This window comes from Mesocricetus auratus, unplaced genomic scaffold (genome assembly GCF_017639785.1).
Source record: "Mesocricetus auratus isolate SY011 unplaced genomic scaffold, BCM_Maur_2.0 Super-Scaffold_100676, whole genome shotgun sequence".
Lineage (NCBI taxonomy): Eukaryota > Metazoa > Chordata > Mammalia > Rodentia > Cricetidae > Mesocricetus > Mesocricetus auratus.
The window spans coordinates 161636992-161653734 of record NW_024429266.1 but is presented as its reverse complement, the minus strand read 5'-3'; the positions used below and the strand labels follow the sequence as shown (position 1 = coordinate 161653734).

The 16743-nt window shown below is 45.4% G+C and overlaps 1 protein-coding gene across 1 annotated transcript in view; it reads right to left on the bottom strand.

Moving 5' to 3' along the window:
- Window positions 1–2715: 2715 nt before the first annotated feature.
- The window catches only part of Gxylt2 (glucoside xylosyltransferase 2), an 80017-nt gene continuing 65989 nt past the window's right edge, over window positions 2716–16743 (bottom strand). Inside the window, exons 6-7 of the mRNA XM_040738862.1 lie at window positions 9270–9442; window positions 2716–3485 (exon numbers count right to left, since the gene is read on the bottom strand). Of these exons, the coding sequence (XP_040594796.1) occupies window positions 3303–3485; window positions 9270–9442 (356 nt within the window). The 3' untranslated portion in view covers window positions 2716–3302. The remainder of the gene's footprint in view (window positions 3486–9269; window positions 9443–16743) is intronic.

The following is a 16743-nucleotide window of genomic DNA, read 5'->3' as shown; positions in this document are numbered from 1 at the left end:
TAGGTTTTAAAGAGTCACATGATCATAATTGGCCCTTCTAGAGTGTTTTAAAATTCTGTCATTGATCTTCACTGACAACAGGGCCATGGATTCAGTAGGCATCAAACACAGATGAGCGTTGTGAGTAGACCTGGCTTTCATAAAGCCAAAGGCATTGCTATATTTTGTATTCGAAGGCTCCTCCAAAGACTGAACAAAAGGTCTTTAGATCTGGCAACCAATGCAAAATCTAAGTAGCATTCGTGGGTTCACTGGATGCTCTGAACAGACAAAACGCAAGACTGGAGTGCAAGTCAGTGCTTTATGAGTACAGTCTGGCTCTGTCACTAAAAGCTAGTTTGTGGGCATTTACCGCACATCCCACGTGCCCACAGCCATAAAGACCCAAAACAAGATGTCATGTGTGCTGGTGAGGACACAAAACAACAGTAAAAGTGAGAGTTATATATCACAGGGTGGTTTCCCTAACAACAGCAGGCTGTGAGCGAGAGGGGAGAACCTTAGCATTTCAGCTCTCCATCCTTGACCACCGTAACCGCGTCACTCCCCAACTGCCTTGGTAGCACTGAGGTTTTCTGCTATCTCCTCAGGGTGAACCATTTCCGCTGATACGGGACGGTGATAACCTACTGATTCCAATATAAAAATAATGCTTATTATTTTCCACTTTCAGATTGCTTTCGGTATAGGATGAAGAGGACTCAGGATTTTATTTTCAATTTTTTCCTCCCTGGAAAATAGGATTTATCTCACACAAATGTGTTTTATAGAAATGTACTTATACCAAGTAGGTTCCTTTTTCTGTGTTAGACTTTCCTCTTTTACTCCAGGGAGATGATATAGGCCCCTCTTAGTTCCCTGGGCTACAGGAGACATCAAAAGGGTCATTTATGCAAAAGTCACTCGAGACAAATAAAGCGTTATGCAAAATGTCCCTACCCTGATACCAACCTTAAGAGCAACAGGGGATTAAGCCAGATCCCTCTTGGGGATAGAATAAGAACTTCCTCTACTGTCGCTAGGTGATAGGATTACAAGGCTTCAAAGCTAAGAGCTGGCTACCACAGTGGGGGAAAAAAGTAGAGACCTGAGGCTGGTAGGAATTTGAATTTTCTTGCCATTGAGATTATCTAAAATATTTACTTTGAGCAAATTAAATCTGAAACTGGAGCTGGGCGTGGTGGCACACACCTTTAAATCCAGTACTTACTGGAAGTGGAGGCAGGCAGATTATGAAATCTTGTCTTACGAATACAAAACAAAACAAGGGCTGGGAGATGGCTCCGTGGTTAAAAGCACTTGTAGCTCTTGCAGAGGACCCAAGCTCAGTCACTGCCCAGCACCTATGAACCTATGACAGGAGGGTCACAACTTGTAATTCAAGCTCAAGGGGATATAACAACCTCCTCTTCTGGTATCCACAGGCACCTGCACGCACATGCATATATATATATATATATATATATATAGACACACAGTTAAAAATACAATTAAAGCAACGATGAAAAAGCCAAGCAAACATCTGCAGTTGTCCTTTGATTTCTACCCACTGCCCATAAGTCCAGTCAAGTGCTCTTGTCCATGGAGAAACACAAAATCACACCGCTTTGCTAAAGAGATCCCTTGGGCTTTCTCTCAGACGCTTCTGTTGCATAGAAATTTCTCATGATTGTGCTCTCCTGGGAGCTCAGCAATCCTTCTGAGATGTACTCTCAGACGCATGCTTCATCTTGAAATGCTGCCCAATTAGCTGGTCTAAAAGCCTCTTCCAGACACGGCAGTGCTGTAATTATCTCGTCTGGCTTTTAGTCTCCTACGTGAAATCTTAACATAGAGGCTGGTCTTTACCGAGGTCACATGTTTTAAACATGTTGCAGTGGAAATACAGAAGTCAGGGAAGTATTAAGGAGCCTAGAAGGAAATACTTAAAATGGTGACAGCCTTTTCAAGCAGTTGGTAGGATTATGTCTAATCTGATCTTGATTGCCGTTCATTAGACCTTTATTCTCTCCAAGTTTGCTGGTTTCATAACATATATTATTTTTTAATTTTTAAAAGCTATTTTATGTGTAATGGTGTTCAGCCTACATGTATACCTGTGCACACTATTTATGAACCTATTGCCTGTGGAGAATGGAAGAGGACACTGGATCCCCTGGAACTGGAGTTTCAGATGGTTGTGAACCACTATGTGGGTACTGGAAATGAAATCCAGGTTCTCTGGAAAAGCAGTCAGTGCTCTTAACTGTCGAGCCATCTCTCCAGCTCCTATTAGTATTTTTTTTAATGTGCATTGGTGTTTTGCCTATATGCCTGAGTGAGGGTGTAGGATTCCTTGGAACTAGAGTTATAGATAGTTATGAGCTGCTGGGAATTGAACCTGTATCCTCAAGGATACTCAGCCATCTCTCCAGCCCCATATTCTTTTTTTTTTTTTTTTTTTTTTGTGGTGGTGGTGGGGTTCAAGACAGGGTTTCTCTGTGGCTTCAGAGCCTGTCCTGGAACTAGCTCTTGTAGACCAGGATGGTCTTGAACTCACAGAGATCTGCCTGGCTCTGCCTCCCAAGTGCTGGGATTAAAGGCGTGCACCACAACTGCCCAGTCCCCTATTGTTTTTTTTTTTTTTTTTTTTTTTTGGTTTTACGAAACAGGGTTTCTCTGTATTGTTTTGGAGGCTGTCGGTCCAGCCTGGCCTCGAACTCACAGAGATCCACCTGCCTCTGCCTCCCGAGTGCTGGGATTAAAGGTGTGCGCCACCACCGCCTGGCCCCTATTGTTATTTTTAATATTACATGTCTTTATTTGTGGGTGTGAATGTGGGAACACATGAAAGTCAGATGATAACTTGGTGGAGTTGATTCTCTTCCATCTAAGGAATCGGACACAGGCCATCAGGTACGGTGACAGACGCTTTTTACCCTGAGCCATCCTGCCAGCCCTAACACATATTACTTTTTAATAGGATGAGAGAGAAAGCTACATAGGAAGATTCTCAAGAATACCAGATAATTATGATCTTACATACACCAACAATGCCTCATATTTGAGGGCTAGAAAAAGTTCTCCTTTCTCTCTCAATCCATGGTAATAACTTAAAAAAAAAGATAAATAGCATTTTAGAATAAAATAAAGAAAAGCACACTCCCTTTTAGGGATGACTAAGTCAGCAAAATGTAACCAGGCATCTGAAACTCAACAGTCACAGAGCACCATTAAATATTCACACACACAAGTATCTGGGCAGCATAATGATCCATGTCCTTAGTCACAGACTCCAGGCAGACTCAGAGCAAAGTGGACGCTCAGCTCATGGAGTTGGGGCCCACGTGGATGATGACATGCTTCTCGTAAGCCCTTCTCATCGTTTTCTCAATCTGCTTCAGAAAAACCTGGGGGATCCGTCCACACAGTGTGTGCACTGTCTCCAAAAACTTCAGCTGGAGAGGGTAGTACATGGATTGAAAAAGGTTGTCTTGGAAGGGAAACTGCAAGATGATTGGAAGGCAGGAGGGAGGGAGGGAGGGAGGAAGGGAGAGAGGGAGGGAGGGAGGAAGGGAGGGAGGGAGGGAGGGAGGGAGGGAGAAGAGCTTGTTATTCAAGTGCTGTTTAAAACACAAATTACTCTTGCAAAAACACTTACTAAGCTTTGATCCAGCGGTTCAGCCCATGGAATCATGCAATTCTCTTGCCCTCCTATAGTTCTGTTTTCTCTATCTTTCTTTCTTTCTTTTTTTTTTTTTTTTTTTTTTTTCCGAGACAGGGTTTCTCTGGTTTTGGAGGCTGTCCTGGAACTCGCTTGGTAGTCCAGGCTGGTCCCGAACTTACACAGATCCGCCTGCCTCTGCCTCCCGAGTGCTGGGATTAAAGGCGTGCGCCACCAACGCCCGGCTTCTATCTTTCTTTGAAGTAGGGTCTCCTACAGCTGAGAATGACCTTAAACTTGGAATCCTCCCGCCTCTATCTCTAGTTTGTTGGGATTATAACATATACCACAATGCCCAGTTTTCTTATACTTAGAAAACAAACCAAAAAAGGTGATTTGCTTGTTTCCTAAGACTCTTCAAGTTTGAAAACAATGTCTATCTCTAGGGGGCAGTCAGTGTGTGTGTGTGTGATATATATATATATATATCACTGAGTAGAATACAAGACTAAAGTAAATAATTATTTTGAAATCTACAATAAAACACTGAGATTATTTATTGCTTTCAAAAGATTTATTTATTTTTATTTTATGTGTATGCACGTATACATGTGTGTTATGTGCATACCTAGTACCCACAAAGGTCAGAAGAAGGTACTGGATCCCCTGAAACTAGAATTATGCCACTATTTGTGGGTGTTGGGATTTGAACCTGGATCCTCTGCAAGTGCAGCAAGTGCTCTTAACCTATGAGCCACCTCTCCAGCACTATTTTTTTATTTTTTATTTTTGCCATTCAAGAAACTGGATGGCATGTCCACGGTGGCTACAGAAGGCCAAGAGTTCAGTGTTGCAGGTTAATGTATTGACACTGAGCTTTCTTTCCATATTCCAGGCACCAGGTTAGGGATGTGACTCACTTGCTTAGTACTCCAAAGTCCTGAGTTTGATCTACAGCATAGAGTGTGGCATGGAAGGTGGGGGGGGGGGAATAAGAGGTCAAATGTCAATGATAAGTTTGAGGGATTTTGTTTGTTTGTTTGTTTGTTTGCTGTTTTTCAAGACAGAGTTTCTCTGTGTAGCTCTGGCTGCTCTGGAACTCACTCTGTAGACCAGGCTGGCCTCAAACTCACAGAGATCCACCTGTCTCTGCCTCCCAAGTGCTGGAATTAAAGGCATGTGCCACCACTGCCCAGCTAACTTTGAGTTTTTTAAGTTCACTCAGTATTGGACATTTGAAAATCTGTCTTGTTTAATGGCTCTTATTTTCCCATGGGACATATGAATGAGCAGTATTTTCCAAAATGAACCTTTTGGGCTACTTAGAACTAGCATGTGGCAATCTTTATCTCTCTTTTAGCATCCTGTTAAAAGAGAAAGGGCAGCTGGTGGATCAAGTCGGAGTTTAGCTCTTGCCAATGAAAAGCCTAAGGAGAAAAGAGGGAAGAACAGAAAGGTTAAGGAGCAGGACACGCCAGCCCCAGAGCACAGTGGACGGGCTGGCTCTGCTTTCCTAGGACACGTCTTTCAGCCGTCCAAGGTCATCAGAAACATTGCCTTAGCATGTGGATCAGCAAAGTGATGTGGCAACTTGAGAATGATCCCCGCCAGCTCGGGCTTGGGACAGCCCACAGCCAGCCAACTAGAGGTCCCATGGATTCTGTTGCCACAGCCCCTTCTCCCTACCCTCCCATTTCCACGCAAACTCCTGCCACTCAGCTCTCACCTGTATGGCTGCTATCAACCTCAAACAGCCCTGGTGCCTCCCTCTTGCAAGTCTGCAATTAGTTGACACGAGCCACCCTAAGTCACAGCTGACACTCTCCTGCCCAGACTTCCCACTGCAGTCCATCTCTTGCTTCAAAGGCTCCAGGAGAACTGGAGTCGTGCTCTGTCTTCTCCCCTCCCATTATTTCTCCATGATGGTTGAGGTGACTTAGCCTCCTGTGCTCTGGGCACACGGCCTTCACTCCCACCTTGGAGAGTCTCCTGATTACGTCTTCCTGGTTGGCAGGAACTTCCCCACTAATGCCTCTATCTGACTGAGTTTTAGGCTGGCATGAGCCTCCCCAGAAACCTGGCTGTTGAAACGTCCATCTGTAGGCAGGACTCTACAACCACCGCCCTGCTCCTCTTAGAACTTCAACACCTTTCACTTCCGATAGGCTCTTCCTGTTTGTTACGGGAAACTTTGGTATTCTCTGGCTTTCTCTACTAGAACAGAGGTTCTTGACCATAGGGCTTGGTCTATATTGCCAGCTCCCAAATTCAGACAACTGGAAGTATTCCTACATAAACTAGACTTTGTGGATGACTGTTGAAAGAATTGCTGAAGAATATCTGCCTGATGACCTTCTGGAAGGTCATCCACCCACCCACCCACCCATCCATCCATCCCACAAACACATACACAGGGTAAGACTGTGTGCATATGAGACAGAAAGACAGCAAGTTAGGGAAAGAAACAGATGTGAATGTTTGCCATTAAAATGTCTACATACTGACTACAACTGTCAGGTGTGTGATTAAAGGTTAAAGGCAATTATTTTGTTGATCCTCATAACTCATTAGGAAGTTTTATTTATATGAAAGTATTTACTAACACTTTTAAAGTGTGTGTGTGTGTACACATGCTCACATTGTCCAGAAGAGGTTATTGGACCCCTGGAGCTGGGGTTATAGGTGTTTGTGAGCCACCTGACATGGATGAAGGAATAGAACTTGGGTCTTGTGGAAGAGCAAACACTGAGTCATTTCTTCAGCCCCTGGAAGGTAACATTATTATCTTCATTTTATGATGAGGTAATCAACTAAGGCTCAGTAAGGTAACATCAGCTAATGACTAAACAGAGAGTGATGGGATTGGGGTTTGAGCCTAGATCTATCTGCCTAGGAGGAAAGCCAGCTCTGATCATTTACCTTATGATGAGAACACCATAGCCCTGTAGAAAAAGGTGGGCATAGGGGAATACAGCTTTATAATGGAGTGTCTTCACTCCCAGGCTGATCTTGGAGTTAGTGACTGCCCTGATGGAAATGCCTGAATGAAAACTGTCTTTTGAGGCCAAACTGCAGAACTCCATGGAGTGATTATACATAACCGTTTAAGAAAGCAAAGTCATTTGGCTGCCTTTCTGATCCCCTGTGAGAACAAGCCAGATGAGTCATAACTCAGCCACAATTGCTCAATTCCAAAGCAGGGCCAGAACACAAGGAAAAGTGGAGCGGGCTCCAGCAAGCCCACACAGCTACATGCTTTCTTGACTTCCACCCGTGCCGGGGATGGGATTCCCCTTGAGGCAGTGTTTGAGTAACCAAGCGTGAGAATGTCACCGAGTGCATAACAGATTGTGTAATTTAATCACTTGCCCTTTGAAAACTAAACAGCAGGAAACAGGAGAAGAGGTGCTTGCATAGATGCATGTCAAGTGATCCCCTATGGGAGGACAGCGCTGGGATTTCCAGAACCGGAATTCTTTAGCAAAATGCTCATCTTCATACACACAGGGATGTATTGCAGCTGGGGGATGGCTCAGTGAGTCACAAAGATGAATTACAAGCAGGGAGATGGCTCAGTGGGTAAAGGGCTTGACACAAAGTGTGACATTCTATGTCTGGATCCCCAGAACCCACGAAAAGCCTGGCACGGTATAGCATGAGCATGTATCTACAATCCCTGTGCTCTTACAGTAGGATGGGACACAGAGATGGGGGAGTTCCCAGAATCCCAAGGACCAGCTAGCCTGAACCACAAAGAGATCCTGCCTCCACAAGGCAGAAGATGAGCAGCATCTGAAGTTATTCTCTGACCTCCACACAGAGCTGTGGCCTTGCATATCTGAATGCCGGCACTAGGTTCCCAGACTTTCAAGAAGAACTAAAACTATTTAATAAAGTCTCTATGGGAGGGATTAACAGTTCTTGTTGGGGGAGGGTTAGACAGCAAATTCTTTTGGTATTGTGTACCCTATAGTCATAACTACTAACCTCTGCTGTCGGAGTGCCAATGCAGCCAGTGACACTGTGTTCTCCCATGACTTTGTTTATGAATGCTGAAACACAAACCTCCTAAGGATTCATCATTTTGAAACTTTTGCTGATCCACACTCTGTGTCTTGGAGGGACAGTTTAAGGAGGGCATGCCTCACAACTACCTGCGCTGGTTTCCTACCAGCAGTCTTGATCTCAAGATGAGAGGTAATGGTCAACACAGAACTTCCCAAGTTCACATAATCCTGAACCCCTCGTTAACACATGTCCACCCCTCTCTTCAAGGAGGAAAGAATGGGCCCAACTCTATGTGGTTCCACTCCCTCCATTCCAACACTGTACTTAATATCATCCCTTATCCATGCGGGATGCATTCCTACATACTTGGTGGATGCCTGAAACATGATGAGCACCGAACCCTGCAGACTGGATACCCTGTGGTTACTACAGTACTAGTGGGCGGGTAATCTATACAGTGTGGATACAGGTACAAAGAGATGACTCACATTCCTGTAGGACAGAGCAGGATGGCATCAAATTTCATGGTGTTCCTGGGAACAGCACATAATTCACAACTTGTGAAGCCTGGAATTCTGAAATGTTCCATGTAACATTTTTGGGTCATGGTCACACAGGGTGACTGAAACCATGAATCCAAAGTAAAATCACGGGACGGGGCCTCTGTCTACAGTATGTGATCTTTGAGAGCAACCACACACAGCTATAGGGCTTGCCTGGCAGGCCTTGTGGGAGGGGATGTTCTTTCTGGGTCAGTTTGCCAGTGGGATTAATATGGGCAAGTACTCAGGCCTTCTGCTCTACGCAGTCATAACCACACGCAGACATGAATGCCTAGCCTGGATGCTCATTTCCAGAAGTCTCCCTGTTGGGATATCTTGGCTGAGGCACTTTCCTCAGAATTCAGAATCTTATTGGTCTTAACCTTGTCCTCTATCTCCCCATTCCTGGCTCATGGTCCATAGGTACAGGAGTGTTGTCCTGGGGCTCTCTTGGCTATGAGCGGATTCCTACCATCTAGGCTGTCTCCACATACCCCTCATATATCCACTTTCATGGTGAAAATGGCAGGCACCTCTTTTTTCTTGCACTGTTAAGTCAATAAAGACTTGGTGGACTGGGAGGCTCAGTTGGCAAAGGGCTTGCTATGTATGACATGAGTTTGATCCCTAGCACCCATTTAAAAACTGTATGTGTTGGTGTACACCTGTAACCTCGGGGCTGGGGAGGTGAAGACAGACAAACCAGTGAGCTTAGGTTATATCTCATGCACATTCACCCACACATACACATGCAACAGACATAAATATGTACACACACGCACATAAAGAAAAAAAAAAAGAACCAATTGCTGCTTTCAGTGTGGTAACTTCTAATGGCCAGCGTGAGACATGATTGCTTAAGAGCTTGGAGCTGGTAACCAGGCAACATGCTCAGCTTGAAGTAAATACAACAAACTCATTTTTGTTGCAGTCTCCTTATCCCTCACTCTTACTCCACAGGACGGCAAAAGGCACAGGAATTCTCTCTGGGAGTACTTGGCCTTCAGAGTCTGCATGGACCGTAGCACTTGAAGCACTGGCAAGCACGTGTCTGTTTTGGAGAACAACACACTTACATCCCGGATTGCTTCATAAAGGGCTCGGAAAGTGGGCTGCTTGTCGTCATGGTAGACGCCACGGTTGCCATGCAGCACAGACACGCCTTCCCGCTCCGCCTCTTTGCAGTTGCTTCCATACATGCAGTGATCAGGGCGGTAGTTCCACTGGCAGGGGAACACATAGAGACACTCTGGCGGCAGAGGAAGAGATACAGCTACAGTCAGTGCCAGCTGTCACCTGTATGTCTGGAGCTTAAAACTTAACATTTATAAACCGCACACTGTGCACAATTTCAATGTTTAGGAGTGTGATTATGAGTCCCAGGTCAAATATATCACACTGGCTTAAATTCTGAGATCAAAGATGGAAGAGGCACTCACTAGTGATGATGCAGGAACACTATCTAAAATAAGGAGCTAAACCAAGGCATTGAAAAACCTAGTGTCCTAGTATGCTTCTCTGTTGCTGTGATAAACACCATGACCAAAACCAACTTGGGGAGGAAAGGGTTATTTCATATCAACTTCCAGCTAACAGTGTATCACCAAGGGAAGTCAGAGCAGGAATTCAAGGCAGGAGCCCGGAGGCAGGCACTGAAGCAGAAGCCACGGAGGAGTGCTGCTTACTGGCTTGGTCCCCATGGCTTGCCTAGTTTGCTTTCCTATAAAGTGCTGGACCACTTGCATTACATAGATGACATCATCCACAGTGGGCGGAGTCTTCCCCAAAGAGCATTAATCCAGAAAAGGCCCCACAGATGTGTTCACAGGCCAACATGATGGAATTAATTCCTCAACTGTGGTTTTTCCAGTGGAAACTCTAATTTGTGTCGAACTGACAAAAACTAACCAGCATGCAGATGTCTGAAGCCCAACGTCTCACTCATGAACAGTGAATTTGGGATCAGTTACTTCCCTTCTCTATGCCTCAGTCTTATCATTTGTAAAATGGAACAGGATCTCCCTAATTTCAATTATTTAAATTTAAAATACACCAGGCCGAGGATGAGAAGTTGCATAACATTCACGAAGCCCTAAGTTCAATTCCTAGAAGCTCAAGGGGAAAAAAAAAAGAAATACATAGCAACTGTAACACAGAGTACCAAGCACACAGGACTGCTCAGGAGTGTCAGCAAAGACTCGTTTCTTTGGAAAGGTTTTGTGATGTGGACAGACTCACAAAATAGGAGTTGAGATGAAAATAAAGAGTTCTCTTCAAATTAAAAACAACCCAAATATAGAAATTCTAGTGAGGCTCTTCCTCATAATGGTACCACATCCTTCTAGAACATGCTGGGATTAACTGTCCAAACACATGAGCCTAGAGGGAGCATTTTATGTTCAAACCACAACATGGATGAACACCAGCACATAGTGCAGCCGTTACTAGACATGCAGGGTCATTCCTGACCATTTTGTGGGTTATAGATGTCTTTGAGAATCTCATAGAAGCTTTAGACCCCGAGTATGGAAAACTATAACTGGGGGGGGGTGGGACATGGACTTAAAAGAACATTTGTTTATAAGTTCAGGGTCCTGCATGTCTCCTAAACATCAGTTATATACCCCAGCTGACAAACCTCAAACACAAAATGGAACTCAGAAGAAATTCAATTCACACCTTGACAGAATTTCCGGGGGCAAAAAAAAAAAAAAGCAAAATATTGTACATGTAATCACAGGAAGGATCTGTCCCCTGTGTCACGGCAGGACAGTGGTGTCCTATTTTGACAATTTATTCAAACACAGGCTTTAGTCAGGATGCAATTCTGACAGAAACAGAAGCTTGGAAGAACACTCCAGGAAGAAAAGGTCTGATCATGTTAAATTTTTAGAAATCAGAGTGTGTTCCAGGAGATAAGTCACCTTGGTTTTGTCAGAGAGAAGATCTCTTCAATGGAGAAGGATAGAAGAGGAGGAGCTGTGGTAAATACATTGGTCTGAAATAGTCAGGACATAGAAATATGTGTTGGGTTGCAGATGACTAAATAGCCCATAAAATCTGAGGTGAGGCTGAACTGGAGCCAGAAGTGGGGCAGCTCTCAGGTTATGGGGTGGGAACTAATTGATGTCAGGTTTTCAGCCCTGCTGCCTGGGTGAACCGGTCATGGATTCTGCTCTCAGGTTAGAAGCCAGGGAATGGTTGGTCTGACTGGTTTAGCAGGGCGTCACTGGAGGGCAGGGCTCTTGGACATGTGAGATGGGGAAAGAGCTATTCCAACCAGCAACAGAGGCACCGGTACCAAAAGAAAGGGCAGTCAACAGTAGGAAGATCAAAGGAACAGATGTGGTCCAGGGATAGCTTGGCTGGCAAAGTGCTTGCTGTATGAGCTGAGGGTCTGATTTGATCCCCAGAACACATGTAAAAATAGTCAGGCATCTTTGCATTCTGAAGCAGAGAAATCAGATCCTGCGGTTCGCTGTCCAGCCAGCCTATGTGACAAGCTCCAGGCCAATGAGTGACCCAGTCCCCCAAACCAAGGTGTATAGTGCCTAGAAACAACACCCATGATTGTCCTCTCGCCTCTACACACATCACACGTGTGTACCCTTGTACAACTGCACCTCCCCACGTACACCCACCCACACCCTCCAAATACTTAAATGTGTCTGTTTACAGGTTGACTTTGTAAATTTGAACAGTCCATCTTATAACCACGACGAGGAGGAGCAAAGCGGCTAGGAGGGCATCACCGAGAGGGCTGAAGACAGGCTACACCATGAGACCCTGTCTAAAATAAGTAAAAGAATAAAAACATGAAAATCCAAGACACCCTTTCCTGAAGTCCTTAGGCTTTGCTATTTTCTCTCTCAAAGTTACATTAAAAGGGTCCTGAACTGGTTCTCCATGGGTGCTATTTCTTTACGATAGAGACAAGAGGCCACACAGTGCCAGGGCTGCCTTGCAGCTCTGGAGTCATATACAGTTGGTGCTGAAGATTACAGAATGCTTGTGCCTGATCAAGATGAGCTTGCCACTCAGTTACTACCATCTACCAAAGGAATGGAGGCTTCTGTACCAGGATAACTGTGTTTAGTTGTGGTGGTGCATGTAGGGAAAAGGGGCCAGTCAAAGAAACACACCCTGAGCAGAGCTAAAGAAACACACTTTGGCCCTGCAACCAGAACCAAAGAAATGTACCCTGACCCTGAAACCTGTGCCAAAGGAACACACTTTGTTCCTGGAATCTGAGTCAGTGAAAGAAATGCACCCTGGCCCTAAAATTGGAGCCAAAAAGCTAAAAATGACCAGCGAAAGAAACACACTTTGACCCTGAAACAAGAGCCAAATCTGACCTTAATCCTGTGCAGAAAAGTAACCAATCCTGGAGCAGAGCTCTAGCCAATCTGAGCCCAGCATTGAAATCGGACCAATCCCTACCCTGGAAAAACTTCCCCGCCCCCAAGAATCCCTATATAAACCCTGTGTATGTTCAGCTTGGCTGGTCCAGCTGCCTTCCAATAAACCCCTTCAGATGAGCTTTGGGTGAAGATATTCTTTTGCAGAGGCGGCGACGGAGCGAGCAGGGCTGTAACACTTGCCCGGGAAACCTTCCCTTGGCAGAGTGGAGTTGTTACACTCCACTCCCCACTCCCCGCTCTCTGCTCTCCAGGAGTAGAGCTGAACTATAGCAACTTCGGCCGAGAAACCTCCTGCCGAGCAAAACTGCTACACTGGGCACACATCCCCAGCTGGAAGACCCTGTCCTGCCGGAGCCAACACACTGGGGAAGCCTTTCCCTGAGGCTGGGCTGTAAGCAGCTAAGCTTACTGCAACCTGTGGTGGTCCTTTCTCTGGAGCTCCAGGATACCTTTCCATCTGAACTGTGTAACACTCATTATCCTTGGCTCCCGAGCTCCAGGATACCTTTCCACCTGAGCTGAGCTGTGTAACACTCAGTATTCTGTGGCTCCCGAGTGCCAGAATACCTGACCCACTCCTGTTCCATCCTGTCCCAACCCATCCCGAAACGCTTACAGTGCACACCTGTAATTCCAGCACTCAGGAGGCAGAGACAGGACTGAGATCTGACAGCCAGTGTGTATAGGAAGATGCTTATTTTCTCTCTGTGTGAGAGTGTGTGTGTATGCATGATGAGGGAAGTCCTTCTGTGTATATGTTTGATTGGTATAAATAAAACACTGTTGGCCAATAGATGGGACTAGGAGTCTAGGAGCATTCTGGGAAATGTAGTGAAGAGGGTAGTCGTGATGTGATCCCTGCAGGAGAAAACACAAGTCTGGCATTCTTGGAAAGATAAGTCCTTATAAAATATATATTGGTGATTATGGGTTAATGATTAAATTAGAGCTAGCCGATTAGAAACCATAGCAAATGGCCAACAGCTTCATAATTAACATAGTGTCTTGTGTGTTAGTTTGGGGGCTGGCGGGAGGAAAGCTCATTACACATGCACATGCTGGATGGATGGATGAGCGAACTTTATGCCTTCCTATACTAGAAGTATCTCTGTCCCGTCTCTTGCTGGATGCTTCTTTCTCTCCCTACTTCCCTTTTCCCTCAGTTCCCTAGCTGGGATTTTGTTTCTCTTCCATTTACATCGCTCTATTTTCTTGATTCTACACATTCAACCAACCAACACTCCTGAAGCCTTTTACTGAAACAACAAATCCAAACATATAAACCATGTGTTCTCACACGGACCCTACAATATTTGTTCTTGCCTTTTGTGCGTTCATAAATCAGGGCTCATGAGCTTCCCAGTCCACAGTGCCCAGAACAGCCCTAATGGAAAGTAATTGAGCTGATCACCCCGTATGCAGAACTTCCTGAAGCTGGGTGCTTCACTGTGGTGTTCATTAATATAGCCAAACAGCCAAGGTCAGAGCTGTGGGGTCCTGGGAAGGATGAGAGTAAGGACCTACAATGAGGCCATCAAAGAGTGTGTGCTCGACTATAGGTCCTGCTACCTGTGTCCTCCGGAAATCTGATTCCCTAGCATCACACACTCAATTTCTGGCCTGGCTATGTACATTCCAGCAGCAGGCTGCCTCTTTTCTCTCCCTTAGAGAATTATACTTCTGCTCTGGTCGGATGCTCTGCCCTGACAACCACACCTGACTCACTTCCCTTCCTTTGCAGTATTTTCTGGAAAATTGCCCCAAGTGGCAACAGACCTATGCAGTGAATGTGGAAAACTTTGCTCCTCAGGCCCCTTGCCATCAGATCAAGACTTGTCTCCACAGCTGGGCTATTTCTCTCCCAGTTGAATTAGGAACTATAAGAAAACCAACCTTAACTTGCAGGGGGGTGGGGGTGAACTTCTTTAATCTCAGCACTTAGGAGGCAGAGGCAGGCAGATCTCTGTGAGTTCAAAGCCAGTTTGGTCTACAGACCAAGTCCCAAGATTAGCCAGGGCTACATAGAGAAACTCTTGTCATTAAAAACAAAACAAAGGTCGGTCGTTGGTGGCACACGCCTTTAATCCCAGCACTCGGTGGGCAAAGGCAGGCGGATCTCTGTGAGTTCACGGCCAGCCTGGTCTACAGAGCGAGTGCCAGGACAGCCTCCAAAGCAATACAGACAAACCCTGTCTCAAACCCCACCCCCCCAAAAAAAACCAAAGAAAAGAAAATCATCCTTATTTGACATGGCGTCTTCCAGTTTTATTGACTGACAGTCAGGCTGACAGAGAATTCTGTCAGAGACACTGGAATCTTGTAAGAAATGATGCCAGAGCCCAGCAGGACTCTGAGGACTCAAGAAATCAGTGCAGTCCTTAGCAGCTTCCCAGAGACATCCCCCAGAAAGCTTGGCATTATCTGATCCACATGGCCATCTCTGCCCTTTTTGCTGGTCTGAGTAGAGTTCTGATGCCTGAAATGGAAGCCCATTCATTCCAACACAGAGTTCCATTGAGTTTTTGTCAGGTTTGCTTTCTCTACTAAATTCTGCCCATGACTCAAACTCACCTGTCAAGATATGAGCTCAGAGGCTGAAGAGACGGCTAGGCTGGTATAGTGCTTGTCTTGCAAGCATGAAGACCTGAGTTCAATTCCCAGCACCCATGTAAAGACCAGGTACAGCAGCATACACCTGTAATTCTAGGGCTGGGGACAGGGAGACAGGGTTGATTCTTCCGAGTTTGATGGACAGCCAGTCTAGCCAAAACGGCAAGCTACAGATTCAATGAAAGAGCCTGTTCCAAAAAATTAGTGTGACTAAGGAAGACACCCAAAGACAACTTCTGGCTTCCACATACATGCACCCACATACATGTATCTATGTACACAAACACACGTGCGCACACGATGTGAATTCAGCCTTTCATCCTAGAAGAAGCTGCCTTTGTTTCCATACCAAGAAACGTCCTTGTGGGACCAGCTACCTGCACAGTCCCTATGGGCTTCAGTCACCTCCACTTGAGTCATTCTTAACCTAGCCACGTCATTCCATACCCATACTCACTTTACAATCTAACTACGGCAGGAAGTTTACAACAGTTTTTAGCAAATGACTTTTAAACACATCTCAGTAAGCAGGTTACTGGCTACAGGACACTGGCATCACCAGAACACAGCAGCCCCCTGCTGCAGGTTTTATGTGCATCGCTTCATCCATAGCAACCCAATAAGCCACAAGAATAAACATATTTATCTCCTAGGTTACTGCCAATATCACTACCCTCCTCTTTACAATGATAAAGGTGACACATCTTTAAACACACACACACACACACACACACACACACACACAGTTTATATAGTTGGCTCTAGGTTGCAGAAAGTCCACACACAAAATAAATGAATGAAAAACCCTTAGAGGGTTCATTAGAGAGAGCTAATGTTTAATACAGTGCCAGGGTAAAGGGTAAAATGGGACCAAATGGCCACGCAAAGAACAGCAAGTGAGTTCACCTAACGTTGACCTGAAACCTTAGGTCTTGATCGCTTGCTAGGCTCTCTCTGCTTGGAACCAGGATGTAGGACAACTTCATAATTATCTCACAGTATATTTGGTCCAGTGGGCCTCGGAAGGAGGTACCCAGGCCCTCAACCCTAGCTGCATTTGTCCCCAATAAAAGGCAAGGCAGTAGAGTTAAAGTGCAAAGCTGTTTCCAGTATTGTTTACTCACGGATCCTGCCTTGGTCAGTGTTCTGCTGCTGTGCAGAGACACCATGACTCTTATAAAAGAAAGCATTTGATTGGGGCTGGCTTACAGTGTCAGAGGTTTAGTACATCTTCATCATGACAGGGAGAATGGTAGCATGGAGGCAGACACGGTGCTGGAGGAGTAGCTAAGAGTCCTACATCCAGATCCCAGGCAGCAGAAAGACAGACTCTGGTTCCGGGTTTGGGCATTTGAACCCTCAAAGCCCACCCTCAGGAAGTGTGTCGCTCAGGGTGGGCTTTGAGGTTTTAATAAGCTCAACACAAGCTCTGAGTTTCTCTCTTCTTGCTGCCTGTGGGTCTGAGGAGAGCTCCCTTCTTTCCTGGTACTATGTCTGCCTGCATGCTGCCATGCTTCCT